At 53.9% G+C, this 20,986-nt stretch overlaps 1 protein-coding gene and 1 long non-coding RNA gene across 6 annotated transcripts in view; both read right to left on the reverse strand.

Annotated features, from left to right (window-relative positions):
- Positions 1–20,986, reverse strand: part of RASA3 (RAS p21 protein activator 3) — a 124,575-nt gene that overhangs the window by 52,462 nt on the left and 51,127 nt on the right. For all 5 annotated transcript variants that reach the window (XM_032246337.1, XM_032246334.1, XM_032246336.1 and 2 more), the window contains one exon: positions 7,932–8,035. In XM_032246337.1, the coding sequence (XP_032102228.1) occupies positions 7,932–8,035 (104 nt within the window). The remainder of the gene's footprint in view (positions 1–7,931; positions 8,036–20,986) is intronic.
- Positions 7–7,925, reverse strand: LOC116528870. The gene is made up of 3 exons (XR_004259251.1): positions 3,547–7,925; positions 1,536–1,612; positions 7–1,074 (listed from the first exon to the last, which is right to left on the reverse strand). It is a non-coding gene; the product is annotated as an uncharacterized LOC116528870 (long non-coding RNA).

The following is a 20,986-nucleotide window of genomic DNA, read 5'->3' on the forward strand; positions in this document are numbered from 1 at the left end:
CCCCACTCACAGCCAGGGCGGGACCCCCTTCCCAGCCAACAACAGCTGTGGGACTCCACTCACAGCCAGGGTGGGAGCCCCTTCCCAGCCAACAACAGCTGTGGGACCCCACTCACAGTCACCGCAGGAGCCCCTTCCCAGCCACAAACAACTCTGGGGCCCCACTCACAGCCAGGGCCAGACCCCCTTCCCAGCCAACAACAGCTGTGGGACCCCACTCACAGCCAGGACCGGAGCCCCTTCCCAGCCAATGGAAGCTCCAGGACCCACTGCTCACAGTCAGGACCAGCCAGTTCCACAACCAGCCGGACGTGGACACAGCACACAGGCGCTCACAGGTTTGCAGGATTGGCCGGTGATCTTGTTGGCGCAGCTCTTGCCACGCAGACATGCACAGACCATCTAGAGCTTCACGGGACACTGAAATCACTGAGGGCAGGCGACAGCCAAGGCAAGAACGGTTGGGGGGGGGCGGGTGCAGAAAACGGGCCTTGGCACATGCGGAAGAAGAGCGCCAGGGAAGCTCAGAGAGACCCAATGACACAGCACATGGATTCCCTCCAGTGGCACAGACCGCAAGGATGGACGCCAGCCAGGACTCGGCTCCGCCCTAACATCTGGCCCCCTGCGCCCCCCCCCCACCCTCCCACCACTGGCCCTGGGAGGACGCCTGTGACTTCTTTACCCCCTGCCTGGCCCTCCCACCGCCAGCCCTTGGCAGGTGCCTTGACTTCTCTGCCCCTCCTCACTCACTGTGTCCCTCGCCCTCCCCCCAGCAGGCCTGGGCGGGTGGCCTTGACTTCAAGGGCCCTGAGTGGGGGCTCTGTCCCTCTTCTGACGTCGGCTGCATGGTTCTTGTGAAACCTCCCCTTTCCCCCACAACGTGAATATCGGTTTTCAGTCTCATGGGAAAAAAAAGCCACATGAAAGCAAAAACTTCTTAAAACGGAGTTAGGCAACATATTTCAGTGAAAGGGATAAAGAAACCTTCAGACCCAAGCTCCTTCTGCTGGACGGTTTGAAGTTTTAAATACTTGCAATGTCATTGTGTCTTCACATTTTTATGAGCTGCAACTGGGGCAGAAAGAAGTCACATATTGAATGTTGGTAAGAATCTTGTAACTCGCATGATTACAAGGCTTTTATTTTTAGAAGTACTTCACTTAATTTGTTAATAGGTAACACAGAAGGAGAACAAAATCCACGACATTCAAAAGGACTTAAAATCCCTTTGAGAAGGAATCCCTGCCCTGCCACCTCACTCCCGACATGGGGTCACCACTGTCACCAGCCCCCAACCTCTCCTTCTAGAGTTGGCCACATTCAACAACGAAGCCACATGGACATTTTAAGCATGTCTGTGTCTCTGGACACTGCCCTGAGAGAAGGCTGGATCTAGAAGCCACAGCATCTATTTAAATGTTTTTGATGTACGTAATCCACAAGGTTGTCCTGATCTAGTTGAGTCACACCAAAAAGTTTGCTGAACACTCTGGGCCTCCCCTCTCACTTGGGCAAAGGTGGTGGTCTTCTACCATGAGATGCCGGAGGGTCACTTTCTTTTGCTCCATCTGTGCTGGCCAGGCCCATTCAGAAAGGAGGAGCCAGTGGTCTGAAGGGCACGAGACAGGGGGCCAGCTGCAGAGGGACCAGAATAAAAAGCAGCCACAGGACACAACCATGCAAGAGCCACCCGAGACAGGGAATGTAGCCAAGACGCACACATCACGCTCTGACCCCACCTGTGTCCCAGCCAGGGCCACGAGGCAAAAAACAAAGGCCATACAGATTCCAAAAACAGAAATAAAAGCCTTTATTCATAGAATGTACAAAAAAAAAAAAAAAAAACCTACAAGCAAAGTTAATACACCTAATGAGTGTGTTTAGCAAGAACTGAGAATACAAAGTCAATATGCAGATATCAACTGCGTTTGTACATACAAGCAATGTCATGAAGATTAAACAGAATGAGCAACACTCACAAAATTACACTTTCGTGGCTGGTACTTTTGGTGGACCACCTAAGAAATCTTTGACTGCTCCGCTAAACACATAAAACATAGAGAAATAAATGTTTTTAAATGTGAAAATGTGTAGGCTGAAAAACACATCACAAAACACTGATGAGAGAAATGTAAAAGACCTAAGCACACAGAAAGATATACCATGTCCATGGATTTGAAGACTCAATTTTGTTAAGATGGCAATTCTCCCCAAATTAATCTACAGATCAATGTAATCTCAATCAAGATTCCTGAGGGACTATTTTGGAAATGGAGAAGCTCATTCAAAAATGCATATGGCAATTCAAAGGGTCCAGAATAGCAAAACAAGTTTAAACAAAAACAAATTTGATGATGTCACACTACAACGTAAGACCTGCTATGAAGCTACGGTGATCAAAACTACGTGGTACTGACACAAGGACAGGTGGGTCACTATGACGCAGGGCAGGCGAGCTCCAAACTGGGGCTTAGACTCAGAGGATCTGTAGCTTCACCAGGAAAGAATTCAAGAACGAGCTGGTGGTGGAAGAAAACGGTTCTATGCAGGTGGCAGTGTGACAGCTTGGAAACCACTCCTGCAGAGCAGAGCCCCCCACAGGTGGTGAGTTGAGAGTGACAGCTCCAGGCAGTCCTGCAGTTATATGTATGCCCACTTTTAACTATACGTCAATTAAGGGACAGATTATGAAGAAACTTCTGGAGAAACGGTGGTAACTTCTGAGTCACTGGGTTGTTCCTAAGGAAAAGGGTGGTAACCTCCACGCATTGCCATGGCAATGGTAAGCTGACATGGCACACTGGTGGGCATGTCTGATGGAAAGCTGCTTCCACCCATCCCTGTCTTAGCTAGTCCTCAATTTGGTCCGGTGTCAGAGCCCCGCCTCCTACCTCACACGGAACAGAATGTTGAAGCCAGAAACAGCACACACTGCAGCCAACTAAGCTGTAAATGTACCAAAGTCACCAACAGAGGAAGGGTTGTCTTTCAACCAAGAGTGCTGGAACAAACAGACATCTACATGGAAAAAACTGAACCCCAATCCTTTTTTTTTTGCGCCATAAGTGAAAATTAGCTTGAAATAGATTATGGAACTAAACATAAAAGCTAAAAGCACATGCTTTCCAGGAGAAAACTGCCACAACCGTGGGACAGGCAAGACTTTCTTAGATACGACACACAGGTACAAATCATATAAGAAAAAATATGATAAACTAGACCATCAAAATTAAAAACTTCAGCTCTTCAAATGGCAAGAAAATGAAATACAAGCCACAGACTGGAAGAAAATATTTGCAAAACACACTTGTGATGCACTTGCATCAAGAATATACAGAGAACTTTACAAACTCAGTAACAAGAAGGCAACCCAATTAAAAGGGCAAAAGATTTGAACAATTTACCAAAGAAGGGATAGAGCAGTCAATGAGCCCATGAAAAGGTTCTCAATGTCACTCTTCACAGGCATGCAATAAAACCACAGTGAGACAGTGCACACCTATGGGAGTGGAAACATTAACCGGAGAATAAAAACTCACAAACCTAAGGGCTGGGCAGGATGCGAAACACCTTGTGCTGAGAACGTGGAGTGTGCGGAGTGGGGTGGCCATCTGGGGACACAGTTGGGTAGTTTCCAGTCACAGTAAACACACCGTACAGTGGGCCCAGCAACCTCACTCCCAGGTATTTACCCCAGAGTAAGAAGCAGAAACAGGTGTCCACACAAAGACCGATAAATGTTTGCAGCGGCTTTGTTCATAATTGCTGAGGATCAGACACCATCTAGTGAGCGACGAGGCCACTAAGGTGCATCTGTATGATGGAAACCCATGGGCAGTGGGAGGGGCGACCTGGCTCACAGCTGCACGGCGCGGGGCCAGTGCGGTGGCAGAGGGCGGCCCCTCCAAGGATTGACTCATGTGGCCTCCTGGAAAAGGCAAAACTGTGCAAACAGGCTCCAGAGCTGTGGCTGCCAGGCGCTGTGGGTCAGGGTAGAAATCCACCCCCAAGGGGCCCAAAGGAGCATTCTGGGCTGTGGGAATGCACCTTAGCTGTGGTGCTGTCTACACAGCTGTGTACACTGGTGAGGCTACACTTAAACAGGTGAATTTACCACATGTCAACGGTAGACCACCTGATTTATACATAACGAATGCAGGTCTCACTACACCCCACCCCACTGGAAAACCTCAGTGTCCAGAGGCTGGAGGGGCAAACGAAGGAGGATGCAGTGCTACCAGAGCTGGGGCCCAGAGGAAGGTGGAGGCCTAGCAGGAAGAGGAGGGAGGCACCAGGATGGGGGTGGGAGACCCTAGTGCTCCTCACTGACAGGACCAAGCTGGCCCTGGCTTGCTTCCCCGTTTCACGCACCCGAGCTGCCGGGAGCCAGAGTTTCTGGTCCCCACTCCATGGGTGCAGGTCCGGCCAACGGGAAGAAACCATGCAGGAGTGCTGGCAGCAGAGTCCAGGCAGAGGTCACCTTCCTGCACCTGGAAACCTGAAGGCGCCTGAGCCCCGCGTGTCCTGCAGGCCACGGTGCTGCAGCTGGAGCCCAGCTTCACTGACAGCTCCCTCTGGCAGCAGCACTCTGTGGGCCACAGGACCCAGGGACAGAGGAGGCCAATGGTCACGCCGCCCGACGCCTGCCTACGCTGGACATTTCTTCCTTCCACTCCTGCTCGCCCTGGGAGGTTTCTGACCCACAGTGGTGGAGACCTGACTATAGCCGGTGTCGGCTGGGGAGGGCTGAGGTCAGGGATTTGTTTCCCCAAGTCTCACTCGCCGGGACACTGAATCCCGGCACGGCTTCAGCTGGCTTTCTTGGTTTCAGTCGCTACCCACCCTCCCTTCAGGCTGAAGATGTGCTCCCGACCCCAACCCATGCCCCAACCCCATAGGAATGTGCCCCTACTTCCTTCTGGCACCTGTCAGTGCTCCCCTCGCTCCTGCACCTGAGCTTGTAACTGAGCACAGCCGTAGCTGCCCCGAGGAAAGCTTGCTAGCAGATGGGGTTTCCTCAGGGCATGGGCGGCTGCTGTGAACAAGGGAACCAGCAGAACCATGCAGCCAGGAAGCCAGTGGCAACTGTGCACTTTCACCCAGAAACTCATTCCCCAGAGCTTGGTGTTTCATTCCTGGTAATAACGTAATTACCAGTCATAACGATAAATCATTACCAGAGAGCCAGACAGCTCCCCATTTTCATGGCTGTAAAAGCCACAGTGAAACATCTAAGTCTAGGTGCCATCATTGGAAAGCCTCCAAGAACCACCAGCAAACACCAACAGAATGATTAATAAACATCTTATTTGGTTACAGTTTCTCTTATTTAAACGTGCAAAAAATCTTAAATTTCTTTTTCCTTAGTGTTGCCACTCAAAAAATATCTCACTCTTATATGCCTCGGAGAATGAATCAAGTCCCTGTTGATTCTCGTGTATAAACAGAGCGGTGATGAGAGCTGACACGGCACATTCACACCTCGGTTCACCTCGATTCATGTGTGGCACCCAGCACAGGCTGAGCCCCGTCAGATACACCATTAGTATCTGCTGAAGGATCTGGGTTCCATACTACCTTTCTTCTGGGAATAGCTGGCGAATGCTGAGAACTCAGGAGTGAGACACAGGCCTGCTCTGCAGGACCACGGGCTCCAAGAAGCTGTCCAGTGGACGCAGTACAACAGGCAAAAGTACCAAGACCAGCGAGCAGGAAAGGGGAGGTAGGCCACAGAGAGCAGCCCAGCCATGCCACGGGGTCTGAGGCCATCTCCTGCAATGAGTCCTGAGGTAGGCATGGCAGGATATGCAGATGGAGGGGAAGGTGCCTGAGGATGGGGGTGCAGAGCAGCTGCGCTCGAAGGCAGGAGGGAGAGCTGCCAGCCACCAGCCCTGGAGCCAACGCCCTACGTAGAGGGAGATGAAGAAGGAGCCCTTCCCCAGTGCCCAAAGAGCTCAAATGTAACACAAAGCTACAGGCCTAAGGGCCTCCCAGGCACATGCTGAGCAGCAGAGTGTGGGGATCACGCTGGACCCTCAAGCCCATCTCACCAACGAGGCTGCACGAGGCCCAGCTCAGCAAGACCCTGAACAGGGCCAGGTGCTCACTGTACTCAGGAGCGCAAACATCTCCTGCAATTGCATTTCAGGGCCAGGGTGTCCGCTGCAGAAGCACCCGGCATGGTGTTCCTGCTCAAAATGAAGTGAAATCATCTGAGATCCATGTGGCCCCATGTATCTTCTAAACAAACTATGGAGACTTGTATGAAAAGCAGAGTGGTTTCTAAGAATCATCATCTGGGCACAGTGAATAACTGTGCCAAAAATGTCCATGTCCTGATCCCTGCAACGGTGAGGGCCATAGCACTCCACGGGCCTTATTGATGTCACATGAGGGCCTGCCCAGCCCTAAGGGCCTCCGGGTCCATAGCCACCACCCAGCCAGGCCATCTCAACGCCAGGCATTGGGCAAGACCGGTCAGGCTAGCGTCTCTCTCCTTGCCTCTGCTGGGGACTGTGGTCGAGCCCGGGACACAGCGGCGTGCAGACTGGCATCAGCTGGGTACCTGCTGGGCAGTGTCACTCACACCCTCTCTCTCACAATGTCCCGCAGGCATGTACCAGCTGCCAGCCGCCCAGTGGGGACAGGGTGGGCTTTAGGACACGCGGGCTCCCCTTGGAGGAACCTTTGGCTGTGCCTCTCACGCTTCCGTGTGCTGAGCACTGGGAACGGACCAGATCACAAACGGTGGACCACAGACGATGAAGAAAGCCCACAGCTGATAGATATAGACAAGCACTGAGAAAAGGGGCAGCCAGTGTGGGGCGCAGTGACCGTGACACAGCGTGAGAAGCCAGTATGAGCAGGGAGCATCAGATGGGTGGCCCCTGGCCCTGCACAGTACCCTCGTCGCCTTGCTGGCCTCCTGCACCCCCGGGCCCTCAGGCTGCCTAGGGCTGAGCTGGGGTCCCCTGGGGGACTCCTCCTCCTGCTCTGTCTCACTCAGCATTCTGGCAGCCATGGAGACAAGCAGCCTGCACCATCTGGGGTCTGGGTTCAGGCCATGGCAGCCAGTGCACACTGGTTCCCGGGCCACCCGTCCTGGGTGTGAGCAGGAGCCCTCCTCCCCTTCCAGGCTCTCCTGGGATCACAGTGGGAATTAGCCTGATGCCCCAGCCTCCCACGCCTGCTGCATGAGCTCCGCTCCTGGCAGGTCCTCCAGCTGCATTTAGGAACGAGGGACTCCCCGAGTGACCTGAAGTCCACTCTGCCGAGAGGACCCATGACTTACAGAATGCCATCTCCCTGTGACCCCATGAGGTCAGGGAGCTTCCCATGAGCTTGCCCAAAGAGCAGCCCACCCCTGTTCCAAACACACCATCTCCTGCAGGTAACGGTATTGCCCTGAAAACCGGGGAAACTGAGGCCACATGCCCCCACTCGCCCTTCCTATGGCCACACCATGGGGACTAAAGTTGGAACAGGGACAGCAGGATGTGGTGAGGATGGAGGGCCCCACGTCTGTGCAAAGGTCCCCTTACAGATGCCCTGGGGAAAAGCCCTGGGAAGTCTTCTGGGGAGCATCAGGGATGCTGTGCCCTCGTCTTTAGGAGCCACAGAAGCCTTGCCTGGCACGTCCTATGCTCACTGACCTGAGCCTGGTGTGATGCCCCAGCAGAGACCACAGCACCCAGCCAGATCCCGAGAGCAGATCAGGAGGGACACCCAGGGCTGCCGTGACCCCGAGGGCTGCCAGGACCCCAGGGCTGCCGTGACCCCGAGGGCTGCCGGGACCCCAGGGCTGCCGTGACCCTGAGAGCTGCAGCAACCTTTCAGCACCATCCAGGCAGGATCTGGACTGAAATGCTAGTACTCCCCCAGCACAGACAGGGCTGGAAAAGGGAAGTAAATGCCCATTCATTACCTACCTATGATGGAATCCCTCCGGAAAACATCTCTATCGAAAATATAGAAGGACAGGTGACGAAAGCTCCGAGGAATTTCACAGTAAAAGTCTTCTCCATAAAAGGGGCTAGAGAGACAGAGAAAAGTGCCAGTTAGAACAAAGGCCACGCTTTCGCCTCACCCTCATGGGCACACATGTGGCACGTGTGGTCTTAAAGTTTTAAACACGCCATGACAATGCCCTGCACTGCGTGGCATGTGTGAGACATGAACCTGCAGCTCCCTGTGGGGTGAAGGGCCTCATGGCTGCTCCCCGGCCTCCGCCTCGAGCCTCCATGCCGCACAGACAAGCTTCTGTAACTGGGCTGCCTGGCAGTGCGGGAAACTCAGAGACCTCCACAGAGACCATGGCCACGAACAGAATGATGTCCTTGGCATGTGCTCAAGTCCAGGCCCCCCTCAGGGCCACTGTGATGTTTTGAAGGTACCTGGTGTGGAGCAGCTGGTGGCTCACTTCATGCACTAAACGTAGAACACGCATTCCAGTACCTTACACCGCTTCCCTTCTCCAGAGATCCAGTACAAAGTCCTGACTGCACCGCTGTCCTCGCTCCTGGGCGGAGGGAGGGCCCCACTGCTGACCATGCTTAGAGAGCGCACAGCTGTGGCTGCCCATGCATGAGTCACCCAGAGATACAGCCACCCCACAGATGGAGACTTAAACTGCAACCCCAATTAAGAGGCAGAGGCCAGTGGGCTTTGCCATTCAACAAACCTCCGTTGTCCTGGGCCAGCACGGGTGGGGTTGGGTTCCTCACCACACTGGACCTGTGGGCAATTACCATAGTGCATGCATGGCTACCATCAACTCAGAACCTAACACAAGCCCACTTTCACACACATTTATGCTAAGGTCCAAAGTAGGAAAGTTGTAAATTATTCAAGGAAAACCATTCTGATAGAAAGTGAAGGAAGGTCAATGGTGCTGGGCCAGGTGGGCGTCCACACAGCCACCAGTGGCACAGGCCCCACCCCAACCACACAGGCGTCCACACAGCCACCAAAGGCGCAGGCCCCACCCCAACCACACGGGCGTCCACACAGCCACCACTGGCTCAGGCCCCACCCCAACCACATGGGCGTCCACACAGCCACCACTGGCTCAGGCCCCACCCCAACCACACGGGAGTCCACACAGCCACTAGTGGCACAGGCCCCACCCCAACCACACGGGAGTCCACACAGCCACCAGTGGCGCAGGTCCCACCCCAACCACACGGGAGTCCACACAGCCACCAGTGGCGCAGGCCCCACTCCAACCACGTGCAGGAATGCGCTCAGCCCCCATGACCATGTGTAGGGCTACAGCTAACAGCCTCTGAGAAGAAAACAGAGATGAACCTCCACCCTAGAGTCAGGTAAAGATGCCTTAGATCTGTCACCAAAAAAGCACAAGTGCCAAAAGAAAAATAAATGGAAAATCAGACTTCATCAAAATTAAAAACATTGAAAACTTTTTGCATTAAAAGCATTATTTAAAAAGTCAAAAGGGCCGGTGCTGTGGCTCAAGCCTGTAATCCCAGCACTCTGGGAGGCTGAGATGGGCAGATCGCCTAAGGTCAGGAGTTCGAAACCAGCCCGGCCAACATGGCAAAACCCCGTCTCTACTAGCAATAAAAAAATTAGCCAGGCGTGGTGGTGGGCACCTGTAATCCCAGCTACTCAGGTGGCTGAGACAGGAGAATCACTTGAACCTGGGAGGCGAAGGTTGCAGTGAACCAAGTTCATGCCACTGCACTCCAGCCTAGGTGACAAGAGCGAAACTCAGTCTCAATAAATAATTAAAATTTTTAAAAATTAAAAAAAAAAAGTGAAAAGCAAACTAGGGAAAAATATTAGCAAGTCAGTTATCTGATAAAGGACTTGTGCCCAGAATATACAAAGAACTCTTATGACTCAATAAATGATGACAGATAATTCAGTTTAAAAATGGGCAAAAGATTTGAACGCACACATCACCAAAGAAGACAGAGGGCCAACAACGTATTAAAAATGCTCCACGTCATTAGCTCTAGAGGAAATTCAAATTAAAGCAGGAGACAGAACACAGGCATCAGCTGGAAGATAGGGCCTGCAAGTCCTGGAGTCCAGGCCCCACCCCTTCCTCTGCAGCAGCCCTGATGACAGGCATTTCATTTGGATTTTACCGATTTCATAATTTTTGTAACTGGGTCAGAGACTGGGGTAAAGTTTACTTAGAAAACCATTTTTTGTCATGAAAACACAAACTTCCAAGGGATGCCTAAAATGCCTACATTGTTTTGAACATTTTGGAAACAGAAGTATCCATTTAAACACAAAAGAAACATCACTTGATCTTTCCACAAAAGCAGAATGCCACGGACTTCCACCGTGATAGAATCCTGGTTAACGGAGACCCGGTGGAAAGCCACATTTCCTTCACACACATTCTCGTGCTGGCCACTGATGCAGGGGAGCCATCCTCTGATTTTCCTACATCTGTGGGGTCTGCGTTAGGCACCGCCGAGATCTGATGTCAGGGACCCCCAGGGAGAAATGCACTGTGCTAAGCCCAGCTCCACAGCCCATCCTCGCGTGGGACACATCTTCTCACCACTCCTGACTGTTCTGTCACTGAGAACCTTGAAAACACTGGGACCACCAACGCGGAATCTTCAGAAAAACCCTCTGAAACTTCAGGGGAAAGAAACTCCAGAGGGTAAGAAAGTGGGAGTGTGTGCCTGTGCCCATGTGTGTGCAATATATGCACGGGTGTGTGCATGTGCGTGCCTGTCGGTGAGCCCACAGGCATGTTTTGTGTGCATGTGCCAACGTGTGCCCACAGGTATGTGTTTGTGGATGGGTGCACACGTGTGCCTATGGGTGGGTGTGCACCCCCAGGCACATGTGTGTAGGTGTGTACCCGTGGGTATGTGTGCCCACAGGCATATGTTTATGTGTGTGTGCCCATGGGTTCGTGTGTCCCCAGGAACATGTGTGTGTGCATGTGTGTGCCCATGGGTGTGTGCCCATAGGCATGTGTGTGTATGTCCGTGGGTGTGTGTGATCCCAGACATGTTTGTGGCTGTGTGCATGGGTGCCCATGGGTGTGTGTGCCCCCAGCACGTGTGTGGGTGTGTGCATGTGTGTGCCTGTGGGTGTGCCCATAGGCATGTTTGTGGGTGTGTGCATGTGTGTGGGTGTGTGCATGTGTGGATGTGTGTCCACAGGCACATATGCGTGGATGTGTTTGTGTGTGTGCCCGTGGGTGTGTTCATGTGTGTGCCTGTGGGTATGGTCACAGGCATGTTTGTGGGTGTGTGCATGTGTGTGCTGTGGGTGTGTGCCCACAGGCATGTTCACGTGTTTGTGTGTGCACGTGTGCCTGTGGGCATGTGCTCACAAGCATGTGTTTGTCAGTGTATGCACGTGTGTGCCCGTGGATGTGTGCCCACAGGCATGTGTGCATGTTTGTGTGTGCACGTGTGCCCATGGTGTGTGCTGACAGGCATGTTTGTGGGTGTGTGCGTGTGTGTATACCCACAAGCATGCATGCATGTTCATGTGTGTGCCCCAGGGTACTTGGGTGTACACATACATAAAGGCACAAAGGATGTGCCCCGCACAGAGCACTGCTTTTGTAACAAGGAGCAGGGCTTGTGCTCCCGCCTCCACCCTGTGTAAAGTCACAGTTGTGGGATCTTGGCCGGGCGCACACTCCCCAGGCAGCACCCGGTGGCCTCCACGGAGTAGCCTGGTGCTCTGCAGACAGCATCCCCACCAGGAGGAAAAACTGCCACCAACCTCAAAGCCCAGAAACAGACACCAGATGCACATTTTAGTATTCACAAGGCCTCAGGTGACGAGCTACTTCACAGGACATGCGTTAACAATAGTAATCCACAAAACATTTGGGGTTTTTACGATGACGAAACAGTCTCTTCTCTACATTCCAGAACAACTTTAGAGCCACTGAGGCCAAGTGATCAGCACCACCAGAAACCTTACGGGACCCTCCCAGGCGCCCAGAAACTCCTAGGTGCCTAGCCAGTAGCCTCTGCCCTTGGTTCCCCACTGAGCCCCTCACTGCCAAGCAGGGTCACAGTAAGAGAAGCCACTTGAGCAGAGCCTTTGGGAGAGCAACTGAACACCCCCGAGTCAGCAGCCCCCAGGGACGCCATGCTCAGCCCTGCTGCCCAAGCCCTGCCAAGCTACCCTGGAGAGCAAGGTGCTGCTCTTCCAGCCTCCGCCCAGGAATTCCTCCAGCAATGGCTTTAGAAGCCTTGTTCCTGAATCACAGAAGGCAGGGGCAGGGCACTGGGCCCCTCTGTCAGGCTGCCACCTGCTAAGAGGAACTGTGGTCCTCGGGAACTATGGGTCCCCCCTCCTGAAGAAGGGGAACATCACAATCACATTTTACAGAGTTCGTATGTTTTCTTGTAGCTGCTGCTTCTGCTATTTTTCTCTCCTTTTATTGAATGGATTTCTGGCTTATTTACAAATTTTAAGTAACTCAATTTCCATGGATGGTGTCAGCACCACCGGAAACCTCTCGGGACTGTCCCAGGTGCCCAGTCTGGAAATAGAAATCACATTTCCATTTTCCACATTTGCAGCTGAGATCCCTGGAGCCAGACCCAGCTTGAGTGCAGGATGGATAAGCGTTTGGGCCTGTATCTCTGGTGGTGTTTTATCTGGTGGTTCCAATGTCCTGTTTTAATGTTTTTCTCCTCACTTTATATAACTTTTTAAATTTACAGTAACCAAGTTATTACTTCGCTTCCTGCAAGTCAGCTGGACTCTTTCAGGAAACCAGGCAGGACATCCGGCCGGACTTATCTACGGAGCCCTGGGCCTCCACCATGACCCAGCTTCATTCCCACAAGCCAGATGGGCACAAGAGGGGAACGGCTGAGCTCTGCATGCCAGGTCCACATGGAGAGCAGGGGCAGGGCTGCCTGTGCAGTGAGATTCAGACCAGGAGGCCGCTCAGAGGAGGCAGAGTCCCGGGGCAGTAAGGCCTGGAGAAGCCGCAGTGCTACAGGCCTTGCACTCATTTTAACGAAGGCTCTGCAGGATTTTAAGGGAAGATGGAGCCTGTCTTTGTGCTGGAATAGAGGGTCCCTTCAGCTTTTTAGACTGATGATTTATTTAAGGAATAGAAAGGCGATTCCAGGGACAGCGGAGGCCCCCACAGGAAGGAAACCTCTCTGCAATGACTGTGCACAGAACCGGCCTGAAGCCCAAGGCCATGATGCCATCACCAGGGAGCCCCAAAGAAACTCCTGGAAGAATGTAAAACCCCCAGAAGGCTCAAGGAGGAGAGTGGAAGCATGTCCCCACATTTTGGGGGCAATTAACCACCTCTGAGAATGAACACACATGCTAAAACCCCTAAAACCACCACCACCCACCCCAGACCTGGAAGGGGCACCTCTGGCCAGGACATCAGCATGAGGGACCCAGCACAATCTTCCCTGGGGTGCAGGCTCGGCCTACTGGCTGAAGGCTAAAGAGCTACCATCTTAGCACATGCTGCACAGATGCGGGTGTTCCCAACGTGCTGAGGAGGGCAGGGCCTGGCTGAGGCCCTGGGAGGCTGGAGTCCCGGAGGTCAATGGAGGCGGGAATCCCCAGGTCACTTCCTGGGTGTGCGTTTTCTTCACTTTCCTGTCTTGTTCATTCATTTTAGCACAGAGGTCAGAACTAGCCTAGTGAAGCCCCTGCCTGTGCACTCAGGTGGTATGAGGATACAAGCAAGGGCTGGGGGCATCGGTCAGCTCCTAGGACTGTGGGTTTGTACCTGCAAATGGAACAACAGAATGGCATTCCCAAAGGCCCCAGGGATGCCTCGAGCCCCATGGAAATAGCACAGCTGGCTGGGGCCAGGCCATCACGCCATCCACACGTCCAGCAGGAACAGCAGATTCCTTGGGAGAGAAGCTCACAGCTCACATCATCTGCACACCTGCCCGACAACCTCTCCCAAGCCTGGATTCCCACCACAGAATTCAATTCCTCGGGTGCTCAACAGCCCATGACCAGTGGCCTCCAGAGTGGACGGAACACAAAGTGACCATCTCCTGTTTTGCAGAAAATCCTGGTGAACCATGCCAGACCTCGAGCCAAAACACGGTGTCCACTTGAGGGTCCAGACCCGATGCCACCCTCAACTAGATGCATCTTGTTCCTTCCCTCTCAGGCAATGCCACTGATGCCCAGACCAGCACCCACGCCTGTCCTCCCCGCCTGACAATGCCGCTCCCAGGCCCTGCTGCTCAGGAGACTGGTCAAAGGCACCATGGGCTACGCTGACCACAGTCCCTAGGGACCAAGCCCTGCTGCTGTGGACACAGGTGGTCCTGCCCCTTGCAGGGGAGCCGCTAACCTCCTGAGCCCAGGGGTGCTCTGGAACATACATCCCAGTGAGAACCAAAATCAGGAGTTGACGTGAGAAGGGAAGGCCAGAGCCTTTTTCTAGTAACTTCCCTAAGCTCTTTTAAAAATCTGCATTTGGGCCAGATGCAGTGGCTCACACCTGTAATCCCAACACTGTGGAAGTCCATACCGGGAGGGTCACTGCAGCCCAGGAGTTAGAGATCAGCCTGGGCAACATAGCAAGACCCCATCTCTACAGAAAAATTAAAAATTAGACAGGTTTGGTGGGCACACATCTGTAGTCCCAGCTACCTTGGAGGCTGAAGATCTCTTGAGCTGTGGAGTTCCAGGCTGCAGTGAGCTGTGATCGCACCACTGCACTCCAGCCTGGGTGACAGAGTGAGACCCTGTCTCAAAAATCCCTGCACCTCCTGCATCTTCACAGCACAGTTCCAGCTGGTGAGTCGTCCCGGGCTCCTGTGCAGTCCCGCCTGGTGGGGCACCCCAGCTCCCGTGCAGTCCTGCCTGGTGGGGCGTCCCCAGCTCCCGTGCAGTCCCGCCTGGTGGGGCGTCCCCGGCTCCCGTGCAGTCCCGCCTGTTGGGGCGTCCCTGGCTCCCGTGCAGTCCCGCCTGGTGGAGTGTCCCCAGCTCCCGTGTAGTCCCGCTGGGTAAAGCGTCCCCGGCTCCCGTGCAGTCCCGCCTGGTGGAGTATCCCAGGCTCCCGTGCAGCTGCTCCTCCCCACCTGATTCAGGCCCTGGTGAGATCCACAAGGCTGAGGGGACATTAGCCTCCTCCGGGAAGACTCTACGGCATGTCTAAACGTAAGAATCCGAAGCCTATCATTGAAGCCTATCAGAGGAGGAGTGCAAGTACCCACTGGGAAAGCATGGCTTTGAAGATGGAATCTTCTGGGGACATCCACATTTCAACGCTGCCTTGCCAGAGGCCAGTCTCCTCATCTCTCAGCCTCAGGACATCCCCCTCTCCACAGTGTGGCCTGCAGGCAGAGTGCTCGGCCAGGGAAGGGCAGTGTCTCTGCCCCCAAAGCTGTCTCCCCAGGACATGCCACTGCCTGAGGGGCTGGCTCTGAGGCTTCCTCCTCTGCCCTGCACTGAGACAGGCACATGGTGGGGCCTCCCGCACACCGGGACTAAATGACTGGGAGCCCCTTTCCTGTTTCTAAACAGTCCCCACCAGGCATGGCTTGCTGGACCAGAAACCACAGCACTCTCTACCCAGGACTCTTTCAGCTTCCCATGCCTGTTCTAGACTCTGGGAACAGCAGCCAATGAAGCAAAGTCCTGGCCCCATGGAGACAGACAAGGAGAACACAGAACCATGAACAACAGATGCGCACAAGGCGGGAAGGGGGCACTGTGGCCTTGCACAGGGGCAGGGGACAGTTAAATGAGCACCTGAACAGGGGACGTCACGGAGACCCGCAGAAGGGGTCCAGGCAGAGGCACGGCAGGTGCGAAGACCTCAGGGCAGCAGGGCTTGTGTGTGGTGAAGACGTAGGAGTGAGGAGGAGGCCGGCGTGGCCTGGGCAGCACAGGACAGGAGGGTGCTGGGAGCTGAGGTCAGGGGTCAGGGTGTAGCCAAGGCCACATGGTGCAGAGCAGGTATTTCACTACAGAAGCCAGGAATATGCAGGGCCCCAGCGAGGCAATGGATGGACAGACGTACAGACAAGACAGTGGACGTACAGCAAAGAATCATTCGCCTGTCTCTTCAGGTCAGCAGCCGCAGCTGCCTGGGCCCGGACACAGCAGACCAGGCGGGGAAGGTCACCTGAGCCTGAACAGGTGGGGCTTTCTGCAGGCGCGGTGCCACGCCTAGCCTGAGAGGCCACACACAGGGACCCAGGGCGTTCAGTTCTGGTCAGGCCAAAGGGAGCCGGAGGGGGCTCCTGCAGGAGGTGAGGGGCCTGCAGGGCGACTGGACACGAAGGACCGGGACCGGACCCGCCCCGTTCCACTCTGTTTACAGTGAGGCGAGAAGCAGGTGAGACACAGCTGGAGTAGCACGCCCAGAGCTCGGGGCCACACTGCTCCCCCAAAGCCGCGCCTCGCCAGTGGTGGAGCTGGTGTGGTCAGTGGTCAGCTCAAGTCCAGCAGCTTGAAAGGGAGGCAGAGGCCCCACCTTCTCTGAGGCTCCCTGTGAAGAGCAAGAGGCTGTGCCCTCAGGAAGACCCCAGCCAGGCTCTGCCACCTCCACAGCGGGCAGACAGAGCCTGGGCACTGCACACAGACGCTTTTCTTCTTCCAAAGACCTCACACAGAAATTCCTCACTTAAAAGTACTTGGAGTTTTTTCACTTTTCCAGTGGCACACATATCTAGGGACTGAGGCTCTCCCGCCTTCACCCGCCACCCAGGCCGGGGACGCTGCTTCGATGTGTAGCACTTTGGTTGTTTAGGTCTCTGAGTTTTTCCTCTTAGACCTGCAAACTACGGTTGCCTGGAAAAGTTTCTAAAAACCCCAGGTGCCCAGGTCCACCTGAGAGAACGGCTCTTTAAGGGTATTGGATTATGAAACAGGAGCTTGAAATCTATACGAGCCAAGGAGTTCAACATGATCCTTAAGTGAACTCCTTGTCATAAAGCAAGGCACCTGCCTTCTCTCCAGAGGGTTCTGGTGCTTTGCTCACGGCAGCGGTGCTGGGATTCAGCCGTCATCAGAGGCACCTGTGCTTGTGGTGGTAACTCCATCTCAGTCTATGATCAGAGAGACAGTAACAAGGTTTTGGAGGTGGAGACACTAATCCAAACACACAACCTGTGGGAAGGTAGAGTGGTTACAGCCACTATGGAAAACAGCCTGGTGGTTCCTCCATGTTCAACACCAAGTCGCCACAAGTGTGCATGCAAGAGACATGCCAGCACACGTCCACGAGACGTGGACACGTGCTCACAGCCTCAGTCATGACAGCCACAATGGTGAAACAAGGCGGGTGGCTTTGGCTGAGGAAGGAGCAGGGAAACGTGGCCTCTGCAAAGCAGAATGGTACTCAGCCCTGGAGAGAAAGGACACCCTGACCATGAGCTCCACAATGTGGAGCCAACCGACAGGCCACACACAGATGCCACAGGCCAGACGCTTCCACTGACACAACATGCCCAGGACAGGCGCAGCCAGCGATGGAACAAGGAACCACAGATTCCGCGCCAGGACAGGCTGCAGACGGGAAACGGGAGGATTACAGGGCGCAGGTGCCCATTTAGGGAGATAAAAATGTTCTAAAATTGACTGTGGTGATGATTGCACAACTCTGCAAATCTACTAAAAACCACTGAATGGCACATTTTAAAATGGGTGAATTGTATGGTATTTGAATTATACCTCAATAAAGCTATTTTTAAAGAAACAAAATGTTAAATACATAAAAAACTGGGAACGTGAAATCTGGAATTAACATTCTAGGAAACATCTTCCTGGAGTTTTTTTTCTAAAGATATAAAATGGAATAAAATGTATGAATTTTACAAAGTATAAATAATATAAACGTAAGTATATCCATCTCACGATTCATTATACTACAAACGCATTTAAAATAGTATATATGTATGTCATAGAGAAGATACGAAATAGAAATATGGGTACATTTTTTTAAATAAAAGTGAGGTTATGTTCCCTGTGACACAGTCCGCTTTTTCCTTTCACATCAGGCCATGACCACTTTCCAAAGAGCAGATAAGACGCGGGGATCAGAGGACAGGCGTGTGCGTGGACAGTAGCCCCTGGTCCCCTCACCGTCCCCACGCTGTGTGACGGGAGCCGCACGGATGGGCACACTGGGAATGGAGATCTGCAGACCATCCCCGTGGAATCAACTCCTCCTAGGGCCTTCAGAACATAAAACCAAGGAACCCTCCAGAAGCCTGGATCGACATCCACCCCCAGCGTACTTCATCTTGTAAATATGTTTAAAGTTTGCTAACATGGTGGCAAAAAGCTGCTCAAATTTGAAATGTTTGACTCATTGGTGAGGTGGAATGTCCATCTTTTTATAAGCAGTTTTAAATCTCACTTTCTCCTGAAATGCCCTGGGCCTGTTTTCTATTAGAATGCCCATCTTCTCATGCTCAGGATTTAACCCACCGGGAACTTCTGAATGTGTGTTGCAACTTAAAAGATTATTTCACAACATTTAAGGGGTATCTTTTCTGAACTAAAAACAAACACCACTTGTTAACTGTCACCAGTGGGTGAGTATGGACACGTGACTGGTCAACTCTGAAATGAGCTCCAGCACATGGACACGCATCCCAGGACCTGCAGGAACAGAGGCTGTGAGGCCAGCCACATCCACCTCAACCACGTCACCTTGTGGGCAGGATGGCCCATGCCCCATGTCCTCCCAGCCCCACCCAGAACCCACGGTGAGAGCCCAGCAGGAAGTGGCCACAGCATCATCACCGGAGGCCACGTGGAGTCTGAGGATGGCAGCTTTTGCCCCATGGTTTTGTGGGGACCCCATGCTCAGCCTGAGGTTGGCAGCTTTCCCCCATGTTATCATGGGGACCCTGTGCTCAGCTTTCCCACGTTATCACAGGGACCCCGTGCTCAGGCTGAGGACGGCAGCTTTTCCCCCGTTATCACAGGGACCCCATGCTCAGCTTTCTCCCATGTTATCACAGGGACCCCAGGCTCAGCTTTCCCCCCATGTTATCATGGGGACCCCTGTGTTCAGCCCAAGGACGGTGGCTTTTCCCCTATGGTGTCTCGGGGACTCCATGCTCAGCCCGAAGACAGAGTTGGAGACAGAGGGTTGGTTCCCTCCAAGCAGCACCAACACTCCCAGGTGCACAGTCCAAGCCCACGGACAGTCGTTGGTCTCGGGGGAGCCCACCCATCTTCTCTCATCAGCAGGAAGGTTAGCACTTTCTCCTCCCTGGGCAGCAGAGTTTAATGCATATTCCAAAAGAAAAATGAAACTGGCTGAACGCTAAGGCATCCCCCATCCCCCATCCCCCATCCTGCCCAGCGCCCTGCGCGGGACAACCTCTTCTTTCTGAGGGCCACAAGGGGCCCAGGCCCCCCCGGCCCCCCCCCCCCCCCGCCATTGGCAACTTAACCTCGGGGTATCTCTCGGACAGGCTGGCTTTGTCTCGGGACGAGGTCAGCAGCAGCCAGATGCGGGATGAATGCCTGGCCCAGGCGGCCCCCACTCGCCGCCGGAGGGCTCCGGAACCCTCCTTCCAAGTCAAGAAAAAGTGTGGCCTGGGAGAACCGGACTTGCCTGAAACCCTGCCATGAGGCCTGAGGAAATTAAGGCTCACGGTAGCCTCTCCCTCTGCAGCAGGGACCCTGGCAGAGCCTCCTTCCCCTCAGTGATTTCTGGATCACAGAATCAAGTGAACTTTCATGGGGAAAAAATAAAAATCCTCCTGCAGAAAACACAGTTGACCTTTCAGTAGCAGCTCTGACAAGGGGAAACCAACTCAACTGAATTCCTCCTCCTCCTAGAGCCAGGAGAGAGGGCTCAGCTGGGACCCACAGAGAAACCCCGCCTTCTCCTCCCTGAGTCACTTCCCAGTATCTGCCTGAGGCTGGCGCTGCCCCAACCCGCCTGTGGCTGCTTCCACGGCATGATCATGAGAAAATAAACCTGGTTTCCCAGCTCTGTGCTCTGCTGCAAACTCAGGGTCCATTTCCCAAAACCTGGGGGCAGCTGGGAGCTGCCAGGGCTGTACCAGCCTCTAGGCAGAGGGTAGAGACTGCTGCGTGAGGAGGAACAAAACCCCACACTGGGTCTGCAAAGCAGCCCTGGGGTTCCCTCGCCAGCCTCTGGGCTGAGCTCTGCAGCTCCTGAGTCATTGCCTGACTCATCCTCAGAGGCACCCCAAAGAGAAGGGGCAACTCCGCCAGGGAATATGTTCTGTCTCCACAAAGGGCAGGAGGAAAAACACACCCATTGGAAGCACTCAGCCAGTGCGGGGCCACAGAGCCCACCCGCCGCCCAGCACTGCAGGACCACACGGTCCATGCTCCCAGAAGTAAGAGGCCAGAGGGTGGGGTCCATGGTCAGCTTATAGCCCACCCGCCACCCAGCACTGCAGGACCACACAGCCCAGGCTCCCAGAGGTCAGAGGCTGGAGGGTGGGGTCCACGGTCAGCTCATAGCCCACCCACGACCCAGCACTGCAGATCCCAGCGGAAGCCCCATACACACTGGGTTGCAGGGCCTCCTGTGGTTCAAGATGGGTGGGGTTGTTTATTTTGAAATGCTAAAGATGGGTGGGGTTGTTTATTTTGAAATGTTGGCCAATAGAGCTGAGTCTTCAAACTGAACCCAAAGACTCAGTGAGGAAAGCAGGGGGCTAGGTTGAGATTCACAGCTTCAGTGACCATGGTGAGTCACCTCACCTCCCGAGCCTCAGTCTCCCCATCTGTTCGGGCTCCCAGGAGCTGTGCCTGGGCTCACCCGCTCTGTAGCTGGCAAGCATGGTACACGCCACAAGCCACTGCATGCGCAGTGGCACCAGAATGCTGGGGCCTTGGCTCCTCCTCTCCTGCACATAAGGCTCTTTCCTCTCTCCCACCCCATAGCCCCCCAAAAAGAATAACAATCCTTACAAACAAATGAAAATAGGCTGGGTCTGAAGCAGTGACTCTCAGGAAAAGACACAGACACTGGGTCCCCTGCAGCAACTGAGACATCTCAAACCCCAAACCC

This window comes from Sapajus apella, unplaced genomic scaffold, assembly GCF_009761245.1.
Source record: "Sapajus apella isolate SASKATOON/1434 unplaced genomic scaffold, GSC_monkey_1.0 scaffold60, whole genome shotgun sequence".
NCBI lineage: Eukaryota > Metazoa > Chordata > Mammalia > Primates > Cebidae > Sapajus > Sapajus apella.